Here is a 24,923-nt window from a genome sequence, read left to right as displayed (position 1 = left end):
ATACAACAGATCAACTATGAGGAAGAACTTAACAAAGTTTTAGGGACATTAAATAAAAATTGTAAGTGGATTGATTGAACGACAAATAACAAAGAATATGATCAAAAAGTGAGTAATACTTTCGTTTTCTTAAACTGTTTTTAACCTATTTTTAAAACGTATATAAAAATTATACTATGACACCAGTAGAATGAGACTGCAGAGCCTAAATTTGAATTAAGTCCCCAATAAACTTTTTTGGGGGGATTTAAATATTAATTTTTACTGTTGCCGTGATCATTTTGATCCGAGCAAAAGGTCTTTTTTTTATTTGGGTAAAATTCGTAGGTTTTAGAGTGTTTTGCTTCATAAATATTGTATTCTGGTATAGAGTAAAATTAGGCCTTATGATTTTACTATAAAAATTCACTAAAAAGTTAATTCTTCATAATATATCAACGAATTAACATTAACATGTTTGTGTTCTCTCACTTATTTTAAAAACATAAAAAATGGCTGTAAAGGGTTAAATGACAACAAATGTTTATGCAATACAACAAATTTATTTTTGTCACCTATACAAATGTGTTATAAAATAAGATTATTCAAACTTATCTTTTAAAATAATTTTAAAAAGTATGTATCTTTTATGTGTACGGTTTTCATTCTTTTCATTTTACTAAATAAAAAATATTTAACTACATTGGAAATAAGTCACTTTGTGAAAACATTCTTTTTTTGAATTGTAAAGAATTATATAAAACAAGGCTTCTTATTGGTTAGATTTCAGAATTATTTGTTTTATTGTAAATGTTAGATTTTTCAATGAAATTAATTGTTTTGGAAAAAAAAATTATTTCCAATGAACAGAGTAATGTTTTTTTATTGTATCAATATAAAGTGAATTATATAAAAATGTTCTGTAAGCCACAATATTACCCGAAGTAAAAAAAAGCTTTTGCTTCGGTCAAAATGATCACAGCAACATATAAAATTAATTTTTAAATCCCCCCAAAAAAGTTTATTGGGGACTTAATTCAAATTTGGGCTCTGCAGTCTGATTCTACTAGTGTCATAGTATATTTTTTATAAATGATAAAAAAATAGGTTAAAAACAGTTTAATCCATAAATACAATGGAGTATTATAAATTTAAATATAAATAATTTAAACAATTACAAAAATGTCGCGTTGTAAATAATCTAAGAGTAAATGTGATTGCAAAAAATTACGAAAATCAAATAAAGACATTCAGTTTAATAATAAGTAAATAAATTATTAGTTTGGTATCTTTTGCAGGAATGTGATGAATGAATGGTAAGAATAATTTTTGGCTTAAATGTACCAATTTATGATGAAAAATACCTATAATTGGGACTCAAATTCTAGAATGCAGACGTGAAAAAGTCTTTTAAATGCAGAAAGGTATTGATAATGTTAAAACTTGTTTATATGCATGGTAGTAATATACAAGCAATGATCCTATGAAATTGATTCAACAAAAATTTAATACAAGAAAACATATTTCTAATAAGAGAGTTGTTTCATATTTCGAGCGGATGCGGCATGGTCGCGGGTTATGTGTTGTAGTATATATCACTAGTGTCAAAAAACATGGGAGTTGGGGGTGGAACAAATCCTTTACATTCCATCATCATTTTTACATATTCTGGTGATAATAATATAATATTGTCCAAATCATCACTCACATTTGATTGGTCATTTGATTCTTTTTGGGGATCATCAATATCATCTGATTGTTCATTATTTTCAGTGGTTGTTGTTGATTTTGTATTAGTTTCTTTGGTAACCTTAGAGCATTTGTGATTAATTAATCCATCCTTGCGCATATATTTTTTACAGTTATTGCAAAATTTTCTTTTATAAAGATAAAAATGTTTTCTTTTATGCAAAATAAATGCAGATTTGTTATGGAACTTGACATCACATTTAAAACATCTTAAATTAGCTTCATTCATACATATATGCCTTTCATCTAATTCAGAATTACATTTTAGGCAGATTTTCGCTGGTTCCTTCCCTGGCTTCGGCTCAGATTCTTTGGAATCTTTTCCTTTACTCTTTGGTTCAATGATTAATACTTTATTAAAATACCTTTTTAATATTTCTTGCTGTTGCCATATTGGTATCTGTGATAAATTGGTATCTACATGTTTTTTCTGGTTATGAGATACTAAGTTTTTGAAAATTTTATTGCATAAAAAACAATAATCATGTCTCGATAAATGCATTAACAAAGCATACGGAGTATCAAAGTTTCTTTTACAAAATCTACATTTATTATGTTCTTCTTTGGCATGCATTTTTAAGCTCTTTTCATCAACAAATCTAAGGGGGCATAAAGAACATACTAGCTCTGTTTTATTCATCAAATGTGTAATTTTGTGGCTAGTATACAGTCCTTTTGAAGCAAAAGTAGCTTTACAAACATCACATTTAAATGGATTTTCATTGTCATGGAGTCGTTGGTGAATTACAAGGTCTCCTTCGTATGAAAAAATTTCTTGACACAAATGACAAACAAAAGATTGAGTATGAATCTTTGGTGACTTTTCATTGTCGTGGAATCGTTGGTGAATTATAAAGTCTTCTACACCTGAAAAAGTTTCTTGACACAAATGACAATCAAAAGTTTGAGTAGGAATCATTGGTGAAGTAACAGGTTTAATATAATCATTCGTTTTCTTTGTTTTTCTTAAAACTTTAGAAAGTGGAGTACAGATATCATCAGCAATCTCTTCAATTGAACTATTAAGCTCAGTATTATCATTATCTTGTGTATTTAAATTTGCAGCACTATTTGATGTCATGAGCTTTTCTAAATTAATAACTTTCAGAAAAGGAGGAGGGGGAGGTCTATCTTCTGCTTCAGATACTTTTATTTGGGGTTTTGGTAGATCTGAAACAAAAAATATAACTAATTTTAAGACATGTAACATTTTCTGAATATTAATCCCAATAAAACCATAATTATCCCTTCTTTTACTTTAATGTTTCCTGGTAAACTTCCTGAATTTAATGTTTGTGCTAATAAAAGGGGTGTAGGTTTTTTCCAGCTAAGCTGAATTTCTTACGGCGAAGCGTTAAGAATTTTTTTAATATTTAAACTTATTTTACGATGGGAAATTATAAGATTGTTATAACAGGGAATAAAGGAAATCTAATTTTAAACAGAAAAAAGTATCTAAGATAACAAAAAGCATAACATTAGGGAAAATAGATTGCATAGTTTTTCTCCTTTCTTCTCCTATTTCATTATTTTCCCTTTCTTTTCTTTTCCTATTATGATTACCTTTTTTATTGGACTCATTGGTTTCCCCATAATTTCTGGCTGCTGTCCCACTCGCCTGTGAAGTAACAACACCGGTCGCAATATTCAAGGCTTGAACTGTTCTATTTGCGGGCAGAATCTTCCTATACCTGGTCGGAAGTAATTTTCCTGCCTTTCTGACCCAATCTCTGATGATATGCGGTGATATTCCATACTCCTTGCCAAGTTGGTTGATGGGATAATGTTCTTCTGATACTTTGCGCACAATACCCTCCTTCTGTCGGGGTGTAAAGGTTGGGGCAACAATCTTTTTTGTTTGCCTCTTTAACCCAATCTCTGATGATAAGCGACGATATTCCATATTTCTTGCAAAATTTTTTGATGGAAAAATTTCTCTCAGATACTTTGCGCACAATATCCTTCTTCTGGTTGGGTGTTAAGTTAGGGGTAGCATTCTTTATACCAAGGATTGATATCTGATATATGCTTACGAATCTTTAAGAAATACACCTGTTTAATTTTATGTTTTCTAGAATATGTTTTTGTTCTATGTGCACCCATTTAGTCTGACTATTTAATTTCTTAATCAAGATTTTCGTGTTTGTGTTCAATAAATTTCTCCAGTTTACTCATTCCGATCACTTTATGTGTAATAGTGAAATTGTAAAAATGAACATTGTTAGCATTTTCTTCTAAAATAAAGAATAAAAGTTTACAACATATTCTGTATCTACGATGAATATGTAGAGACTCGAACCTTGGAACTAATCCATTTCGAATGATTTCAAAACTACTTTGCTTATTAATACTATAAACAATTAAGGTTAGATAATCGCGCGATTTATCTGTAATACAAAGTAGCTTGATGTCTGTCCGTCTGAAAGCTTTAGATCTCGGTAACCACTGAACCGATTGGATTCTCCCCTTTAGGGAATATATCTACTGGTCCGGCCTGTTGTGGTTTTAAGAAATTTTCCTGGGGGTGGAACATCCCCAATCCCCCTTAAAAAAAGAAACAAAAAAATCCCCCTCAATTTTTTCAATCTACATAAAAATTTCACAAATTAAGTAGGTATATAATGTAAACATGGGTCTAGGAATAAATTTCCTATTATAAAAAAAAGTGGTAAAATGTTTTGTCTGCAGAATCAGATTTCGGTGGTTACTGATCCGGATTGAGTTCTACATTTTAGAGAAGCTTCATAAAGGTCCCAGGACGGTTTTAGGTTGTTAATAATCTTAATATATTTTTTGTTTTTTTTTCCTAGATGCTAGTAAATTTATGACAAAACATCATTCTTTTAATATTTTTTCAGTTTCTCTTTTGAAATTTGATTGATATTTGTTGCGGAATATGGTAGGATTTTTCTATAAATTTGCTTAAATGTGTCTCTAGGAGCAGTTCAATAAGCGGCTCAGAGCGTCGAAAGAAAACGTGGACAGGGGAGGATTAGAATTTCGCGTACAGACGATTATAAACAACCAGCTTTTGAGATCTTAGGGTGAATTTTGTTAAAATTCATTGGGAATTGTCTGACCTGATATTAATAAGAGAGAAAGCTCATAGAGCTAGCAGACAAATGCATATAGAATTAAATTGTCAGCTACGGCCGCTAGGTGGCAGTAGAGAGACGTGTGAAAGCTCGTAGCTAGCAGACGGATGCCTATAAAATTAATAGTTGTCAGCTACAGCCGCTAGGTGGCAGTAGAGAGACGTGACGTAACTGGGAGGACCTCTTACGGATTAATTTTGAAATATTTGTAAATTGGGCCCCATCGGCAGGCAAGAATAACGGCAGGGGCCATTTTGAATAATAGAGGAGCACTCTATGAAGGCGGTACGGGCCAAGTTCAAGTTTACAATTGCGGTAGACGGAATTTAGTCGGACCGGTACAATTATAGTATACCACGAGGGAGAGAGGGGGCTAAAGGAAAGCCCGTATATTCAATCATTCTTATTTTAACCACGGAACGAGCAACATCTAAACATAACAGTGAAAGAAAACCTAAAAGAGTTTGAACGTATTTATTTAAACTTTTCGCTTGTGATATGGATTTTAAGCTTAATAATATTTTTTCATATTAATACTAAGGAATCAAGCGAAGTTTAGATAACAAGTTTTTAACACATATGAAATGTAATAAAAGTGAAAAAATTTCCCTTTTCTATAAAAGTTTCGAGAATGGTGATTATATTTTAAAGTTTATTTGTTTTTGAGTTTGGTAATGTAAATCAGATAAATCAAAGATTCACAATTAGGGCACGTTTTTCGTAAAAAATCGATAAAATTAGCGATTAAATTGCACGAAATAGACGTTCAATTATAAGAATTTGTTCGATAAGATTTTACGAATACGTGTATTCGAGGCAAGATAAATACAGTTTTTTCATTTTTCGAAATAAGATATAAGTAGAGGCAAAGAACTTATTCTGTTCCTTTAAATTTTAAAATTTCCATTCTCGAAACTTGCAGGTTGTTTATAATAGGATCAGATATTCGTTCCGAGCCTTTCCTCGTTTTATTTCGACGTGCTTCAGACAATTATTGAACGCGAGGTTGGACACATTCCAAAGCAAATTTTGAAAAATATAGCTATGAAGAAATAATGTGAGGTTTTATTTGGAATTTTTCAAATGGAAAAGAAAATTGATATTTGTTGCGGAATATGGTAGGATTTTTCTATAAATTTGCTTAAATGTGTCTCTAGGAGCAGTTCAATAAGCGGCTCAGAGCGTCGAAAGAAAACGTGGACAGGGGAGGATTAGAATTTCGCGTACAGACGATTATAAACAACCAGCTTTTGAGATCTTAGGGTGAATTTTGTTAAAATTCATTGGGAATTGTCTGACCTGATATTAATAAGAGAGAAAGCTCATAGAGCTAGCAGACAAATGCATATAGAATTAAATTGTCAGCTACGGCCGCTAGGTGGCAGTAGAGAGACGTGTGAAAGCTCGTAGCTAGCAGACGGATGCCTATAAAATTAATAGTTGTCAGCTACAGCCGCTAGGTGGCAGTAGAGAGACGTGACGTAACTGGGAGGACCTCTTACGGATTAATTTTGAAATATTTGTAAATTGGGCCCCATCGGCAGGCAAGAATAACGGCAGGGGCCATTTTGAATAATAGAGGAGCACTCTATGAAGGCGGTACGGGCCAAGTTCAAGTTTACAATTGCGGTAGACGGAATTTAGTCGGACCGGTACAATTATAGTATACCACGAGGGAGAGAGGGGGCTAAAGGAAAGCCCGTATATTCAATCATTCTTATTTTAACCACGGAACGAGCAACATCTAAACATAACAGTGAAAGAAAACCTAAAAGAGTTTGAACGTATTTATTTAAACTTTTCGCTTGTGATATGGATTTTAAGCTTAATAATATTTTTTCACCCACCCTCCCATCCCCTTTTTAACTTCTTTTTTCATTCTTATTTCCACGAAGTATTTTATATAAACTTTTCCTTATATCTTTTCCGCCGATAAAAACATTTTGATAATTAATGAGAAGTTTTTCTTTTGTAAATCTTTTGAAAAATAAAATTTTTATTTAATATTTCATTCGCCGCAAGTCTTTGATTTCCATACGTATTTTCACGCACATTTTAGTTCTTTTTCTACGCTTGGTTTTATCCAATTTCCAATTTTAAGTTTATAGATTTACAATGCTACTTCTCTTTATTTTTGCAAGAATTTTTCCACAAATTTAGATTTTCTTTCATTCGATTTTTAATGAATTTATATATTTTCAGATTTTTCCTTTTCACAAGCTTTAATTTTTGCCGTTTTCTTTAATATGGCTGACGCTGAGGATGATGTGCAGCTGCCCGATATTGGCGATATCGTCCAAGACCTCCCAGTGTTTGATGAGGAAAACGGTTTCGAGCCTGTTTCTCCAGGTAAGCATAGTGATTAATTAGCCGCGGAAGTATTGTTATTCTTTTAGAATTTACGGCAGTGCCTAAACATTTGCAAAAGAAAATAAAGAACAGGAATGATAATAATAAGAAATCTGAATAAATTAAGGAGTATAATTTACGTGACGATATTTGATTGCATATTTCTAGTTTTTATTTACTGTTGGTTTTCAGTCAACGCACACCAATAACAAATTTAATTTGAAAGAAAATCACATAACCCATGTACATTTTGCAACCGTTTTTAGGGGACAACACATTGTATAATTGCCGACCTCTTCATTTTTTGTTTTTTAGATTTATATTTGTTTTCCTAGCACCATTTTAGTTATGTTTTTCCTACCACTAGAAAATTTTTCGCATCAAATTGCGATCTTCAAAGGTTTATTTTTTGCTCAAACAAATTTTATATTTTTAGCGGGAGATAATGACGACGGTCAGGACTCGGCCAGCAACGATGACAGCGACAGCAGTCACAACAGTCACCCTGCTCCACCGCACATATCACCACATGTGTCACAGCAGCCCCCTTTTATAGATGAAATAGCGGAGGCTGACCGCATGAATGTGGGAAATGAGAGAGACCCAGCTGAGTTGTTGGCAATGGTGGCCGACGGTGCCCCTTTCGGGCCTAGGCCTTCAAGAGCCTCTACACCCCTCATTCCAGCTCCAGCGTCGTACATTCAACAGGAAAGGGAGCGTTATGGGCAGCAACAGGAACAGTACAGGACAGCTCAACCCCATCCTCAACATGTTCCACTTGGCCGCTCTGGACCCGTTCCCCAACCCTCTCAAAACTTTCACCATGTCAGCATTCATGCACCCCCGAGTTTCCCTGGGGCTGCAGGAGCCAGGCCACAGAGCAGTGCTCCCAATGGTCGCGCACGGCACAGATCTGAGGAGACGGCTAGAGTTCCCACAAGTTTGGCTCAGCCTTTTATCCCGCCAAGAAGTCAAGCCCAAAGCAGAGGTTCAGCGACGGACAGGCCACAGGCACCGGATACACACCCAAACCAAGTTCCAAACAACGTTCTCATTGATGTCATCCGGATGTTGGCAGAAAACAGGAACCAGGCTGGCAGCAGGCAACAAGCCACAAACTCCCCCCAGCCCTCGACCAGCGGCGTTGCCGTTTCAAGCCAGCAGCTCCAGAGACCGGCCGCACAAATGGCCTTACCACAGAACTATGCTCAGGCCACTCCATTCCCCGATGGATGGCCAATTGTGGCGCTACCTAGCAGGAGATTAATTGGGGGCATTCTCACGAAAGCTAAGCCGCCGTCGTTCTGTCTCGCACATTATGCCGTAATCCAACAATCAAGGCTGGGTAAAGCTGCCGTGACTCCAGTTATTTAAAACTCATGCAGAAAGTTGGATTAGACATATTGTCGGTACAGAACAACGTCGAGGTAAAATTTACATAACTTTTTTCAAAATTTATTTCAGCATATAAAAGATCAAGTTGTTTTTTGATAAACCTTTTAAAATCACACAGTTTTTACTAATTTATTTAAAACTCCACGGGACATTTTAACGTTTCCTTCACATAGTAGTCAATTTTTTATGAGACCTATAGGTAAAAAATTTCTTATTTTATAATAGGACGCGGTTAGAGAGTTATACAACACGCATTTACCCCCAGAGGCACACGGTTCCATCCATCGGGCTATGGAGTTCGCATTAATGGCTGTGGAACTGTTGAAATTCATGTCTCTGTACTCAAGCTTGGCGTTTACAAACTCCCCCTCAGTTATAGTCAAGTAAGTTTTTGTTATTTCTACAAGAGCCTCGACATCTCTTTTAAATACTGAGCAGTCAGCATATCGGCTGTTTTTCATTAAACGATAGAAAGGAAGCGAAGTTGCTGGTCATGCTCCTAGATCTTTTATAGCATAGCCATTGCAGTGTCAAATATGGGAATTTCCCTTTCCATGAGTTCCAATATTCAACTATAAGTCAATTGTCACAAATACATATTTTAGATTCGCCTGTAACGATAACCGTGAGGTCCTCCATGGTGAGCGCCTCACCCGACTCAATAATCTCCGCAAGGAGCACGAGGAGGGTGAGAAGCGCAGGAGAGAGAGGGAACGCGAGGCTAATCAGAGGCCAGCCGCAAAACGTTTTACAGGCATATGCCACAATTGGTGAGTAATGTTTTATAATTTCTTTTTATAGTCCATAGAAAGAAATATATATATTAGTTTTTGGCAGTTATCCTTCAAAAAAAAAAAAAAAAAACTTTTTTCACATTGGCCGTTCTATTGATCTACGTTGTTTACAAATATTTTGTTTTTGCCGCTTTATTGCGTTTTCATTATAGAATTATCTTCACAAGCAATTTTGAGTGAAAGTTCTGTATTGATTCTCATGTTTTGTTTCCATACTAGGCATACAATAATATTTCTGATTTTATCGTTGGCCTATATTTTTCAGCCAGAAGCAAGGACACAGAGCCTCCCAATGCAATGCCCCGAAAAAGAAAGAATAGGGCGAGGCATCGAGCCCGACACTTACGGCTTCCTCTGCTCCGCAGTCGCCCACTAAGTTCCAGGAGCTCGATAAGTCAGAAATTTTCTTTCAAGACACGACCAAAGACAGCCAAAGCCCAACCTTTGACCAGGACAGCAAGAACTTTGATATCGACGGTGAAATTCATACTGACGCTTTTAATCCTAAATTAAACATTACTCTCAGTGACTCTTTAGTAAAATCCTTAAGTGACATATCTGATCAGGATTTTGCTGACTTTATCGACAACCAGATAAATGAACTCAGCTCGAAGGGGTTTGGTCTTGTCTCGGGGGGAATACATGATCCTCGAGCAATCATGTTTTACGATAAAGTCCTCCAGGCAAACGATTCAGTTTTAGACTTACTACATAACGGTTACAAGCCGGACATAGTGACAAAGTTGCCAGAGGCAACTGACCTTAGAAATAACCTAAGCGCTTTACAAAATATTCAGTTTGTATATACGAAAACTGATAAGTGGATTAAAGATCGCATAGTGGCAAAAGTTAATCATAAACCCTACTTTGTTAACCCCATCACCGTCGCACAAAAACTCGACGGTGAAGGGAATCTTAAGTTGCGCCAGTGTGTCGACTTGTCCAGGACACTCAACGATTGCTTGAGAAAAGTTAAAATGAAGATGGAGGATATCGGCGCGGTTTTACCCAGAGTTACACCTGGCTGTTGGATGTCAGTTTTAGATATCACGAGTATGTATTGCCACTTACGGATCCATCCCCAGTTCCGCAGCTTATTTGGATTCGCAGTTGTAAATCCTTCTGGTGTCCGCGAATTTTATGAATGCTTAACTCTGCCATTTGGAACAGGTAGGAATTCTTTACATATTTTACATTTTTTGTATATTTTTCGACGAGGGGATACTTAAAGAGCATAATGAAATGTTGCAAAATCTATTGTCACATATATCTTTTTGCGGCTTAAGAACCCTGAATTTCGGCGAATCAAAACGCAAAATGTTTACCGTTTTTCCTTTGGTTTTATACAGTTTATTTTTTCGAAAAAAACCCTTATGGGTTCATTCTTTTTTCGTCACAACAATTTTTAGAATTATTTTTATTAGGTCCAGCAACTTTCATCATGAATTCCCTCATCTTACCGATCAGGAGATATTGTCATTCACGAGGTGTCGACATTTCGACCTTCGTGGATGACTCTATCAACTGCGCATTATCCAAGATAAAAGGGACAGCCAGCTTAAAGTTCATCAAGTTTATTTTTGAATGCACAGGGTGGGAGCTCAACATTTTAAAATGCGTTGGTCCTACTACCGTTCTCTGTTATCTGGGTTTTAACATCAACTCTATTTCAATGAGGATAAGTGCCCCACAAATGAAAATAATCATTTTAACAAATGATATCAACAAAGCGGTGTCAAAGTTCAATAAAACGGGATTCATACACGCCAAGGAACTCGCTCACATCCTTGGCGTGTGTTGCCACTTGATCAGTTCCCACGGAAACGTAATGAGGGTTGTCACAAGAGCATGTCAGCAGACACTAGGACAGACTGTCCAAGAAAAGGGATGGAAGGGATCACTTGTCATTAACGCTAGAATGCTCCAAGAGTTCGACATGCTCCAGACTTTCTTAATAAGGTGTGTACATAAGTTTTAATTGACGGAAACTAGTAGTTTCGGGGTTCAAAATATTTTTCAAGTTATTAAGCCATAAGTTTTTTACACTTTTTCAATCTATAAATTTTGTTACTATCACCTCAGAAAGAAAATATTTTAACATTACTGTAGTAAATTTAAAGGGAGTGTGAACCAGAAATTTTCTGTTAATATATGTATAGAAGAGTGTTTTTGAAACAACATTAGATAAAAAAATTATCTGAAAGTTCCTTGTATAAGAAAATATTGACTTTTTAAACCCGGAAAAACCTTGTTGGGGAAGGGAAGAAAATTTTTTTGAGCAGCTGAGACTACATTTTTACTGTTTAAATCTATTTTCAATAACATTTTGGATGTAAAATATAGTTTAAAAGTTTTCCTGACAGTGTCTAATTAGTTATGTTATATCGAATTTTTATTTTACTACTGTGTTACTGTGTAATTGTCAAAAAATGAAGTATTTTAAAATGGAAATTATCTGTATAATGTCTGGTTTAGGATAGCACTGCCATCTCGTTCCTTACATGAATTTAATGATTGGACAAATGACTCCTGGGTATTTTTTCCGTTTTTCATTTTAGTTACTTATCATAGTTTAAAACAAAAAAAGTCTTTTTTGATAGTCTTATAATGTTGTAATTATATTTATCGCAAAATAGTTTGAAAAAAAATAATAATTATATATGTTTTTTACAAATACTCATTTGGGTATGGGTTAAAAATTACGACTAATATTTTGTCCATCTTCCTCTAAGGAAGAATTTACAACAGCTGTTTTTTGTTATTATTTTGTATCAGTAAAATCTAAGATTGGAAAAAAAAAATTTCATATATTTCCGAGTTTGTTTCATATTTTTAATTGATTAAGCGTAGCAATTCTAATATGATCATTCCTTGAATTAAGTTAAGTCCACTTAAATTATGGTGATTTTTTATGTTTTATGATGAGATTATGTTGTACGTACTTATAGCTGTGTGCCTAGTCTGCATAGGCGAAATAAAGCATAACCCACACAGACCAGCAATAACTTTTGCTTAAACCAAAATAAACTTAATACTTTACATTACAGACTAGCAGCTACGCCCCTGGAGCCTTGATAGGCACATGAGGTGGGATGGGGAAATCAACCTTCCCCCAATCTATGATTTTGATTTTCAAAAGAAATAATTATTTTCCTCAGGGCAGTTTATCTTCACAGGGTGTTTGTAACCTCCTAACGTACCAATAGTTATAAACCTTCCCAGGATATATAAGATCAAAGCTACATTGTAAAGTATAACCATATCGGTTTAGAGGTTAACAAGATCCTTAGTCAAACAGATAAGACATCCTACTAATTTCATGTAAGGATAATATATTTATTCTTTTCACTTTGAATTTTGATTTCTTGGATAATTAGACATAAGGGTATAAGCGAATCATCTCTGAAATTAAGTCTTAAAATGTAAATATGTACTGTACACATTAATCATTTTGATAATTTTACACCTATTTACACAATATTTGTCGTAAATCATACTTATCTATTCGTGATATTTGGTTTTACCTTTTTATTATTAAAGGTATGCCCCTTACTTTTGCCTATCAAATGTGCTATAATTTGTTTAATTTTATTTATTAAATTTTCAGAAATTAAAAATATGATAACATCTAAGTTGAACCACCTCCGTATTTCTTCAATTTGTGAAAGGTAAATATTTGATACAGATTTAGCTGAAAGTAAAAGCACGTCCGCTAGTGGTACTCTCCCCAAAAATACTTATAAACCTTCCCAGAAACTATAAGAAGCTACCCTGTTAAGGAGAAACTAATCGGTTCAGCGGTTAGCGAGCTCTTTTGGCGCAGACAAACAAACAATCATCATGTTAGTTTATTATAAAAGGATCATGTTTAAAATGAATTAACATCACCTTTTAATTATTGGCGTGCACAGGGTTTTACCAAGGGGTTCGTGAAGCGCAATTGAAAATTTGACTCCGTCTTATACATAAATCGATGAGGCTGTATAACAGACAACAAACTGGTGTATTTTTAGTGTCAAGGGGGTGGCCCAGGCCCCCCCCCCCCCCAATATGTCCATCCATCCACTCGAAAATCAAACAAGTGTCCTTGAATTGAAAAATTGCGAATTGCGCAATTTTTTTACATTTCGTGGGGTGTATCCACCCCACTTAATTTTGCCAAGTGGTGGGAAACAAGCAAGCCTGTGATTTTATTGAAACAAGGATGACAACATCCATAAAAGCGAAGCTATGAAACGGTATGGCAGACAAACATTATCTCTTGTAGAGTGTAAGAACTGAATATACAAAAATTTTAATATATAAGTTTTGACAAAATTATACTAAAATATGTCACATAACTTTTTAAGTAAAGAATTCTGTTTATTTAAGGACATACTGACATTTTTAAGACTTGATTATAGATATCAAAATATTGTACCTTATTGTAATAGGAATCAGTAATCCAAAAATCAGATCAATCGGATGATTTTATTACATAAAAAAATTTTTATGAAAAAGTAAGAAATCAACATTTTTAAATGGACGTACGGACATTCTGGTAATGACTATAGAGTTGCTACGCTTACTAAATCGTACCTATCTACTACAGGAATCATCATGCAAAGTTTGAAATCAATAGAAAATTCTAACATGCCTAAATTAACGAAAAAAGCTATCCGTTCAGGACAGACTGACTGACTGACAGATGGACGGACGGACTGACCGACCCTAATTATGGAAAAGCTTCGCTTTAAAAAAGAATAATTAAGGAGTAGATAAACTTTTGAATTAAATACATGTTGGCCTTCAAAATTAAATCAGCCCAAACTTTACATTTACATTGTCTCCAAACATTTATCTAATAAAATATTTTTTTGTTTAGACGACGTGGACAGTGATATCTAGACAAACTGAAGCTGATGATTCAAAATCAGTTAATAAGAAACATGTTCAATGGTTCAATTATAACAATCTCAATTTTATATTAGTACTTTTTTCTGTTCAATGATGACAACTCGAGGGGGAAGTTATTAGTGTTACTTCTGAAACACAAACTTATTCAGCTTACATTTCTTGGTATCAAATACGATTGCACGCCTCCGCTATTGGGAAGTTTTTTTTTCTGTTGTCATTAAATCCACATATATGACTAAAAGTGGACTTTTCACGAACAAGAGGCAGTAATTTTAAAGCTTCTTTTTAATATATACATTTAGTTACATTTATGAAAAAAGCATGACAACAACCATAAAAGCTAATAGACCTATAAAGCTGCTGGTGATGATTATAGAGTTGCTACGCATTCTAAAACATACCTAACAGTAACAGATATCTAATTACCCGTGACCGTGGCGCAATACTTAACACATACACTCATCGTCAGAGAGGTAAAAGGTTATATTCTCAGCTTAAAATCCCTTCATAGTTAAAGACGTTAAAAATGGTTCCTACTGCTGCTATGTCTGGTGCGCGAAATAAATAGTTAGAGTAGGGGGAATGCCTTGGCCCAAAACAGGCGCAACTCATTACCATGCACAGTTAGGTTTTACTAGCCTTCACACCTCATTTATGACGCAGAGTATTAAAGGTGCATGAGAGGTATAGAAACCGAAGCGACACCAAGACCCCTTGAGGTCATAAACAGATATTATTATGACAACTTTATGACTATTTTAACATGCCTAAATAAACAATCGGACTTACCATTTTATTGTAGAAGAGTTTCGTTTTTAAAAATAATTTGAAACTACAGTTACTAATACAAGCCTATATTTTGTGATGTTTTTGTTATATATGTATTTATATTCGTTTATATTATTTTCATAAAACATTAGTCCAGTCCACATTTTTTTTTCATTCATTTAACTAACATCACTTTGTTTGCTTCTTGCAATGTATTTGTACAGGTATATAAGTACAGTCCTCTTTCTAGTAAATATTTCGATAATAAAATTATTAAAGTCCAGAAACAATAGAAATATTTCCAATCTAAATATTTGTTAAATACACTTTATGAAAAGATCTAATTTCATAAAATTTCCATGGATTATATCTTTCTTTTAATTTTACCTAGAATATCATGGAATGACTCCTTTAAATATTATGAAAGACAGCTGTAATTATGGACCTTGTTTGCATTTTATTTTTTGTAAAACTGTTATATATGTATGTACTAGCGGCTTCATTCCTAGCCTCTAGGGGCTTTGCCCCAAGACGTTTGATCAAACCAATTTTTTGTATTTTAGATTTAAAAGAAAAATTTAATAAAAAAAATTCTTTGTCGGGGGGGGGGGGGGGGGGTGGTCGACCCCACTATTTTAGTTTGTTTTAAAAAGAAATTTTTTTTTGGTGGGGTTGGGAGTGTCCCAACCCCCAAGAAAATAGTCATAAACATTCCCGAGTCCTATGAGAAGCTACCCTGTAAAGGAGAACCCGATTGGTTCAGCAGTTAGCGAGATCCTTCGCTACAAACAAACAGACAGACTTTGTATTATAGACTAGCGGCTACGCCCCTAGAGGCCTCTAGTGGCACTTTAAATGTTTTTGTTTGCTACGATAATTCTTTAGTACGATACCTCTTTATTTTACGTTGAAGTCTCCCGTATTTAACAAAAATTTTCGATTTTTTTGTCATTTCTCTTGGGAGGGTGGTGGTACCCTCCCCCAAAATAGTTATAAACCTTCCCGGGAACCATGAGAATCTACCCTGTTAAGGAGAACCCGATCGGTTCAGCGGTTTAAAATCTAAATTACGTAAAATTGGTTTGATCAAATCTCTTGGGGCAAAGCCCCCTAGAGGCGAAGCGACTATTAATAATATACATCAATTTATTTATAAAATTATATCTATTAATAAAGTATATTTTAGAAAAGAATTTCTTGATCCATACATTCTATAAATCCATCGAGTTTAATTTGTTAGATAAGATTTAACATATCTAACTTCGAAATTATTAGATGTTGAAAATAAGGATGACACCATCTATAAGTAGCAAAGTAAAAAATTAAAAAATGTAATAACATCTTTATGAGCATGACAAAACTTGTGCCATTGGAATCTTTACTGAAAATGTCACCTGTCTATCTCCAGTAGCAGCCAAGATGAACACAAATACCCCATAGCAATATGGACTGACTAACAGAGAATTATAGAGAAGCTTCGCTAAAAAATAAAATCAAATACTAATAATAACCCGACACGTAACCACAAAATGCTTCAAAAAGGTAAAAAAAAGTAACTAAAATGACTACCTAGTTTTTATGAAAACTAGCGCCCGTTTGAAATGAAACAAGGATGACAACATCCATAAAAGCCAAGCTCTGAATTGGTAGGATTAACATTAACAGAGTGTCAGAACAGAATATAAATAATTAACGTCTAATCAAAATTTTAAGTTGAGGGAGGGGGGTAGAATTAGTGACTAGTCACACGACATACCAGCAATTTTATTTTGGGTGCTACTCCCTTAGTTTTAGAGATAATTGGGTAAAATCTTTTTGGTTGTGTCTCCAATTACCCCAAGTTTTGGTATCTAACTTAAAAAAATGCCGTTCACTGCCATCTTCTGTCGTCGTCAAAAAATTTGTTATTGCATTTCTCGCCGAATTAGGCAATTTGGAAACATATGAGACCATGTTATTTTTTTTCAAATTCTCTGTTATCAAGGAATATCTTAAATTCAGTGCTTCTCCTGTGCTTTTAAAGATATTGAAACAAAATCTTTTGAGTTTTTAGGTTAGTATAGTCAGTAAAAAATATTTGAATAGAAAATGGCGGCAGTACCGCTTCTGCCATCTACTGGTGTTTTCCGCCGCCACCAAAAAATTGTTTAAAAATTGCTTAAGTAAAGGACATACTTACATTTTTAGGACTTATTTATAGAGATGCTTCGCTTATAACATTATACCTTCTTGTGACATACATAAGTTTTGTCAAAAAAGGTTAATAATTAATATGTTTTAATGGACATACATACATTCAGGTGACGAATTTCGAGTTGCTACGCTTTTTAAATCGTACCTTACTATTTTAGGACTCATAATTTGAAATTAATAGAGTAATTCTATCATGTTAAAATTAACGAAATGAGCTCTTATTTATTATAAAAGCTTAGAAAATATTCTAAAACTTAAGGTCTAAACAAGTTTAATATCAATATAAAGCAACCTTGCACCCTAAAATGATCTCTAGGTTAATATATAAACAAGGATGATAAAATCTATAAGGTGAAGCTCTGAAATGTAGAACAGACCATCAATAACACAATAACAGTGTCAGAACTGAATAAGCATAATATTCATGCATAAGTCTAACTAAAATGTAAGTAATTGTTATGATTCGCTTTTATCATTGTACTTTGTTGTAATAGAAATCAGTATTTTAAAATTATATAATTTTAACTTTGAATTTGTTATCAAAAAAGTAAAAAATCAGCACGTTTCAAATGGACCTGCGGTTTTTTCTGGCAACGATTAGAGTTGATGTGCTTTCAAAGTTTTATCTGACTGTTTTAAGAATCATCATGCAAAGTTTGAAATCGATAGGACAATTATAACCTGTTTAAATTAACGAGCTAACCATTACAGACGGACGGGCGAACTGACCCTAAAAATAAAAAAGCTTTGCTTTTAACAACTAACCAAAACACATTTCTATCTGTCCCTGATATTTAATAGAAACCGAGAAAAACAATTCTAGCCAAATTTTAATCTCCATTTTTAGTTTTCCTCTGACATATTTTTTTATTATAGTTTATAGAAGCATCGCTACTAAAAAGCTAACCCTTGTAATAGTAAATATTATGAAAACAAGGATGACAACATCCATAAAAGCGAAGCACTGAAACGGTAGGACAAATGGAAATTAACACCTGTATAGTGTCAGAACTGGATATTCAGAATAGAAATGTAAAATTGTAAGTAAATTTGTTGAATAACAGCTTGATACAGGATAATGTTTGTGGACATACTTACATTTTTACGACTTGATTATAGAGTTGCTTAGCTTATAATATTGTACTTTGTTATACCAGGAATCACTATACAAAAAAATCAGATCAATCGGATAATTAAAACAGATAAAAAATTGTTATTAAATAAGTAAAAAAATCAACATGTTTAAAATAGACCTACAGACATTCTGATAATCATTATAGAGTTGCTACGCTTTCAAAATCGTACCTAACTACTACAGGAATCACAATGCAAAGTTTGAAATCGATAGGAATTCTAACATGTCTAAATTAACAAAAAAGTTATCCGTTCGGGACAGACGTGCGGACCGACCCTAATTATAGAAAAGCTTCGCTATTAAAAAAGTCTATCCTTTAAGAATGTTTATATTTAAAATTTAACTAGAACTAGTTAATACATTCACATTTTTAAAAAATACAAACAGATCAAGAAATCTTTGTTTATTTGATATTCAGGTTTTCTTGCATTCTCGACGAATTTCTTTAACACCTGAAAAATAAAATAAAAATTAATAAAGAACATTTTTGTATCTGTAGTTTATATTTTACTCGAGAACCCGTATAGCTTGAGTGAGCTAATTTCGGATTAAAGCTTCTGTAGGGACAAAGTTACTTTTAAGAATATCGGTGAACGCCACTCCTGCCAAAAATCGCCGTTTTCGGCGGTTTTCAGCGGGAGCAGCGGATACCGATATTCTTGAAAGTAACTTTGGCCCTAGAGAAGTTTAAATCCAAAATTACCTCACTCTAGCTCTAAGAGTTCTCGAGTAACCACACCCCACCCCCCCACCCCACCTCCTGCCCAAACCATTTTAGTGGACATTCTCCTTTAATTATCTATAAGTAAGAATTAAAAATAAATTTTACTCTCAAAACTTTGTTCGCGGTTTATAAGCGATATGAGGGCAATTGCCTTTATTTTTGTCTCATTTTTAGAAATCTATAAAAGTAACAGAATGTCTGTATGTGTACATATGTGTGCGTATGTCTTCGCAGAAAAATATTGCTATCCGCTGAACCTATATGGTACCCCTGTACATTACAATGTAGCTTCTCATGGGTACTGTACTGTACCTTCCACCCTCCCACATTCTCATTTTTTTATTTTTAAATTTGTACAACTTAATTGAAATTTGGGCCCCCTCCCCCCCAAAAAAAAATGGTTAACTGCCGATAGTTTTGATTCAAAGAAAATATTTTTGTCATGTTTATGTAAATTCCATTAAAAAAGTAACAGGCTGTATGTCTGTGTCTATGTACTGAAGAATCTTGCTTAGATAACTTTTTTTACTACAACCATCCTTAGAGAAATCGCCCTTAGAAATAATTATCCACCCCTCTAGTGAAGCTACTTATATGTCTACTACTTATTTCGTAAAGGCGGGATTATCCTTCGATGTATAAGTGATCATTTAGAGAATCCAGAGTATCATCTCCGTTAATGGGATGCAATACACCCAAGGATATTAGGTTTAGTAACATATGTACATCAGACAAAACCCTTTGATTGCACAACCTAACTGTGCATGGTAATAGGCTTTGCTGTTTTTGGGCCAAGGCAATCCCCCTACTCTAACTATTAATGTTGTGCATCTGACATAGTAGCAGTAGGAAACATTTTTAGCATCTTGTCATGTCGCGGTGTCGGGAAGAGATTCGAACCTATCACCTTCCGTACGACGGGCGGATGCGCTGCTTGTTGAGCCATGGTCGTGTAAAAGTCTAATAAAAGTTTAGAACTCAATATCTATAATACAAAGTAGAATGATGTCTGTCCGTCCGTCTGTCTGTCTGTCCCTTAAGATCTCGATAACTACTTAATCGATCGGATTCTACTCTTCAGGGAATATACCTACTGGTCCTGGGGTGGTTTTAGGCTATTTTCTTAGGGGGTGGGACACCCCTAACCCCCCAAAACAAAAAATCCCTCCACCAATTTTTTCTTTTAATTATTTAAAATAGTGGTGGAGTGGGGGCTCTCCAGGTAATAAAAGATGTAATTATACCTCTTGAGGCAAAGCCCCTAGAGGCTAGGGGCAAAGCCGCTAGTAAAAAATAAAATGCAAAAACAATTATTTGATTAGAATAAGGGGAAGTCCCAAGAAATCAACATTTAAACAAAAAAAAATTATTGATTTGAATATTTTTTTCATCTAGAGGCCTCTAAATGCATTTGAGGAAGGAAAGGAGAAGTCCAAAATTTTAAAAAGAATATTTATTTACTGCATCGTATTATATATAGTTTTCCGTCGATATTAAAATAAAAACTTAGTTAGTTTTGTTGAGTTAATAATACTAAAATTAATCTTATGATTTTTATTGTAATATTTGTGGAAAATTGTCTATAATAATACGTTGCTATACATAATTTCTAATCTAGTGGAGATTATTTGGTTTCGAAGCCATACTTTTTTTCATAAAAATATTTAGGTTGGGTGAGGTCGTTTATTATGTTTCTCTTGTAAGGGTGGAAGTGCCCTCTCTCAAAATAGTTATTTACCTTCAATGGAACTTTGATACAAAAGCTCCACTATAAAGAAGAACCATATTGGTTCATTGGTTAGCAAGATTCTTTGCTGAACACACAGACAACAATTTTTTCGATCTTCCTTTTACTAACAACAGAACTGATTAAAATCTCCATTTTGAGTGAGATAAAAAACATTTTGAGCCAAACTTATAGTTAGATAATGTCACTTTAAACAGCATATAAACTAACTAATTTTCAATTTTCTTACCAGCCAATAAAATGTGTTACTCGAAGATCATCCCTATTTAATTCTCTCTATTAAAACAAAATTACCTGTAAGAGTTACGAAGCTGCCACGAAGCAAATTTCGGGGAAACAATCATAATTCTTGACTGGCACCTTCTATTCACAGTTCTAAATATTTAGACAATTTAATTGATGGTTAAAGGATGAATTTAATTACTTACTCCCTAATGAGTCCCTATCCCCCCCCTCCCCAGCCCTTAGAGAGTTTTTTTTTAAAACAAAAGTATTTCTTAAATTAATCAATCACGTGAGGTAAGGGTAAGGGGGGGGGGGGGAGAACGCCCTCACCATTAAAGTTGCTGAAATAGGGGATAGGAAAGGAGGTAATCTCTTCCCCCTTCAAAAAATGGATCAAGGAAAGAAAACGAAGTTTCATCGTATTTTCACAATAGGTTTTGAAAGGTTATTTTAGGTTAGGTTAAATATGTGATAATGATTGTCCCACAGGGTTAGAAAATATGCCCCGCTGGGGCTAGAAATAAGAGGACGGCTATTATGAATATACGACGAAACCCGAAACTTCATTTTCTTTCCATGATTAAAAAAAATAAGTATTAAGAACTCGTCAAATGCCCTATCTTTTAATGTTATTTAAGGGGGGGGGGGGGTTATGCAGCCATCTCGTAATCAATGTATAAATGGCACATAGAATTCGAATTTCTATCTGAAATTCTGCATGAGTAATCCTTGGTAGGTAATTTTCCCTAAATTGAACAAAAAGTTGAAAAAGTAACGAAATTCGAATTCTAAGTGCCATTTACACATTGATTACAAGATGGTTGCTTTACCCCCCTCCCCCCCCTCCCCCGCGGCCGCCATCTCTAGAGCAGTTAACAAAATAATATTATTTCTCATATTTATTCAAATCCGGCGGATAGGAACCGGTTCTCATCCATACGAGAAAACTATGTCTAGCATCAATTATATCCAGCTTTCTACGAATATAAAAATGTACAACCATAAGATTAAAACAATTTTTTTAGTCGGTGCATTCGGCACCTCGGGGCAAAAAAAACTGGTTTTGATCTTATAATTGTACATTCTATATCCGCGGAAAGCGGTTTATAATACGATGAAAGAAAAAACTATTCCTTACTTAAAGCTTAACTAGCGAAGAAGCTGAAATAGTCAACATATCCGAGTAATTTCTGCATTTTGTCTGAAAATTATGTAATATGTATTATGTTGGCGCTGGTAGCATTAGTGTACTAACAATATAAAAACCACGTCCAACTGAAATTCATCTGGATAAAAACCAGTTGGATATGCATACAATTTTACCCCACATGATATTAAGTAAATTTGAATGCCTAAATTTGTGCCAATTAAAACCTCGGGAATGGCATAGACGTAAAAATCACGGCGCAATTAATATGATAACTATGTACGTTGAACGCTCTACTATATTACTAGTTTTGCCTACATTGAAAATCTTTCATAAACAAACGTGATGTTTATTTAAATTTATGTAATTTTCCAATCAGCTGTTTATATTTTCTGCTTCAAAATAATGGAGGGGAAGTAATGAAAAAAGGGAAGAGTGGAAATACTAGACTAACCTATTCCGAACCTAGAAAAGAGTTAATATATGTGTCACAGTAAATTTGTGGTGTCAATTTTGTTATGTAATTTTAATGCCTGATTTGAATTTCCAAAAAGAACATGACTTATTTCATCAATTTCTCTGTGCCTGGTTCATATTTTAATGAATAATTTACATCTACAGATAGCTTAACGGTTAGGAAAAGTCAAGAACTATGCGAAAAAGTTTAATTTTAGCTATAATGAGAGAAAAAAGCAATTTAATGCACATTTTATATAATACGGAAAATTTCTTCCTTTCCCCGTACCTTATAAAAATCGGCGGAAAAAGCCGTTTTTTAAGCAAACAAAAGCGCGTTTTGCTCTATCTGTGAGATATTATGAATGAGATAATGTTAAGATTTGATATTAAGATGAGAAAAATTCTCGTTCACAGTCCCTTTAACATTGCTGTAGTAACCAATAAAAATCTTTTTGTTTTAGTTTCAACGGGCAACCTGTGAATCGCTGCAATGTCACTATCAACATCATTCAACCAGCGAAACAGGCAGTGCTTCTAGAGGCAGTTGATCCCCTGGAAATTGCTCGACTGGAATCCGTTATGGTTTCTGATTCGAGCGATTCCAGGGCTTTTGTTTATGAAGCGGAACAGCTGCGCATAGTCAAGGAATTCCCATTTGAGATGTCAGAAATCCAACAGTCCAGTACTTTAAGAGAACTGCTGGCCGTCTCCAAGATGTTCCAACAGGAGGCTTTCCTGGAGCAAAACAGGCATAAAACCGTAGCCTGGTGCAGTGACAATCGGGGAATGGTAAGCATATTAAACCGCGGATCCAGGGTAGAGATTCTCCAGCGCCATGTCATTGACATCAAATTAGCCCAATTGAGATATGACATAAACCTCCTGCCCGTATGGCAGAGACGCAGTACACTCCTTCTCAAAATTGCGGACGAAGGTTCAAAGGTGACAAATACGGACGAATGGGGTTTCAAAATGGAGGATTATGACTTAATATGCAGACAGTTCAAAGTTAAACCCGTCATAGACCTAATGGCAAGTGCCACAAATTCTAAATGCCCTTTGTATTTTTCTAAGCTGCCAGATAAAGCGGCTGCTGGAACGGACTTTTTCATACAGCAGTTGAATAGTGATCAAGTTATGTTTGTATGCCCCCCCATAAAATGTATCATACCAGTATTGCATAAGGTTTTAAGCTTATCAGCAGCCACTATTGTTTTTGTAGTACCATTTTGGCAATCTGCCTGTTATTGGTCACAATTCATGGAGGTAGGTAGGTTCAGATCTTTTATAAAAAGAATTTTTGTTTTTAAGACAGAGTTTTCATCTGAGGCATCTGATTGTATGTTTAAAGGGGCATGCAATTTCTCCATGATTGCTTTTTTAATCAAAACCTAAATATGCCAAATATTATGTTGTTAGTCATTTATTATGATATTGCAATTTATTATTATCTGTGTGGGAAGATTGTATGATCGTAATACCTGATCCTCCTTATCTGTAATCTAAGATTAATATTATAACGTAGATTCCAAATTAGATTTTTTGGTTGCTTAAAAAGCCTTTATAGAAAAATTCTATAATTTAACACATTTATTGATGACATTTATCATGAGGCCGGTATATCTGGAATATATTCTTTCCACACAAAATGTTATATGTATTTTTATGTTTTTTGTATTCGGACAAAATAGTAATTGTCCAACTGATTTTTCAAATATGTTTTTTAGCCTTTTTGGCCGACGCTAAAAGGAAGTAAAAAATTCGTTTTTTAAGATCTCAGGTTGTGTTTTAGTCCACACATTAAATTGTACAAAGAATTTTACCTAAAAACGCATTTTATGATAAAGTATATAGTATCGACCGTTTGTTTTTTATATGTTTGTCAGATTTATCAATTTAGACCATTTCCTTTTTCGGAACAATACGCTTATTGAAAATTATTCTAGTCTGTGATATCAGAAAATTTAATTTGTTAAAGCCACATAAAAAGCAATGGGATGTGATAGGTTGGGTTTGAAGAAATTGTTTCATTCTTTAGGCACATCTTTTCCAAAATTTTTATTTTACAAAATTTGATAAGTTTATAAATTATTTGTTATAAACATCTTTCTTAAAGAAACTCTAACTTATTATACCCATTTCAGACCATTTTCCTAGAGTATTACCGGACGTACCCTCACAGATTTTGTTAAAATGGGCCGAGCCAGATATGATGCCGGGTTTCGTGCTAGAGGACAACAGAGACCTATGAGAGGCAAGTATAGTCAG

At 34.1% G+C, this 24,923-nt stretch overlaps 3 protein-coding genes and 1 long non-coding RNA gene across 6 annotated transcripts in view; 2 read left to right on the top strand and 2 right to left on the bottom strand.

The window, feature by feature from the left end:
- ais (DExD-box helicase 52) overlaps positions 1-24,923 on the top strand; it is a 138,965-nt gene that overhangs the window by 37,635 nt on the left and 76,407 nt on the right. The window lies entirely within an intron of this gene.
- LOC145318664 (uncharacterized) lies at positions 718-3,983 on the bottom strand. The gene is made up of 2 exons (XM_080160101.1): positions 3,292-3,983; positions 718-2,898 (listed from the first exon to the last, which is right to left on the bottom strand). The coding sequence occupies exons 1-2, from the start codon at positions 3,629-3,631 to the stop codon at positions 1,556-1,558; spliced, it is 1,683 nt and encodes a 560-aa protein (XP_080016227.1). The 5' UTR covers positions 3,632-3,983; the 3' UTR covers positions 718-1,555.
- On the top strand, positions 6,747-9,766 carry LOC145318666 (uncharacterized). Of its 2 annotated transcripts, XM_080160104.1 has the most exons (4): positions 6,747-7,172; positions 7,609-8,950; positions 9,173-9,337; positions 9,627-9,766. In XM_080160104.1, exons 1-2 carry the CDS (start codon positions 7,070-7,072, stop codon positions 8,544-8,546), a joined length of 1,041 nt encoding a protein of 346 aa, XP_080016230.1. In that variant the 5' UTR covers positions 6,747-7,069; the 3' UTR covers positions 8,547-8,950; positions 9,173-9,337; positions 9,627-9,766. The 2 variants fall into 2 exon arrangements, with proteins under 2 accessions (XP_080016230.1, XP_080016229.1); XM_080160103.1 differs by having other exon boundaries at positions 7,609-9,337.
- LOC145318671 (uncharacterized) lies at positions 18,668-22,696 on the bottom strand. Its single transcript, XR_013879444.1, has 3 exons — positions 22,188-22,696; positions 21,119-21,199; positions 18,668-18,805 (listed from the first exon to the last, which is right to left on the bottom strand). It is a non-coding gene; the product is annotated as an uncharacterized LOC145318671 (long non-coding RNA).

Source organism: Acartia tonsa, chromosome 5, assembly GCF_053477335.1.
Source record: "Acartia tonsa isolate MP-2025a chromosome 5, ASM5347733v1, whole genome shotgun sequence".
Lineage (NCBI taxonomy): Eukaryota > Metazoa > Arthropoda > Copepoda > Calanoida > Acartiidae > Acartia > Acartia tonsa.
This window is presented reverse-complemented; position numbering and strand designations above follow the sequence as displayed.

What these genes read in the sequence shown, in the direction of transcription:
- LOC145318664 (XM_080160101.1), bottom strand. Translation starts at nt 3,631, where the DNA reads ATGGAATATCGTCGCTTATCATCAGAGATTGGGTTAAAGAGGCAAACA. An exon ending in CAATGAGTCCAATAAAAAAG is followed by an intron (nt 2,899 to 3,291) that starts GTAATCATAATA and finishes TTTTTGTTTCAG; the next exon opens with ATCTACCAAAACCCCAAATA.
- LOC145318666 (XM_080160104.1), top strand. Translation starts at nt 7,070, where the DNA reads ATGGCTGACGCTGAGGATGATGTGCAGCTGCCCGATATTGGCGATATC. An exon ending in TTTCGAGCCTGTTTCTCCAG is followed by an intron (nt 7,173 to 7,608) that starts GTAAGCATAGTG and finishes TTATATTTTTAG; the next exon opens with CGGGAGATAATGACGACGGT.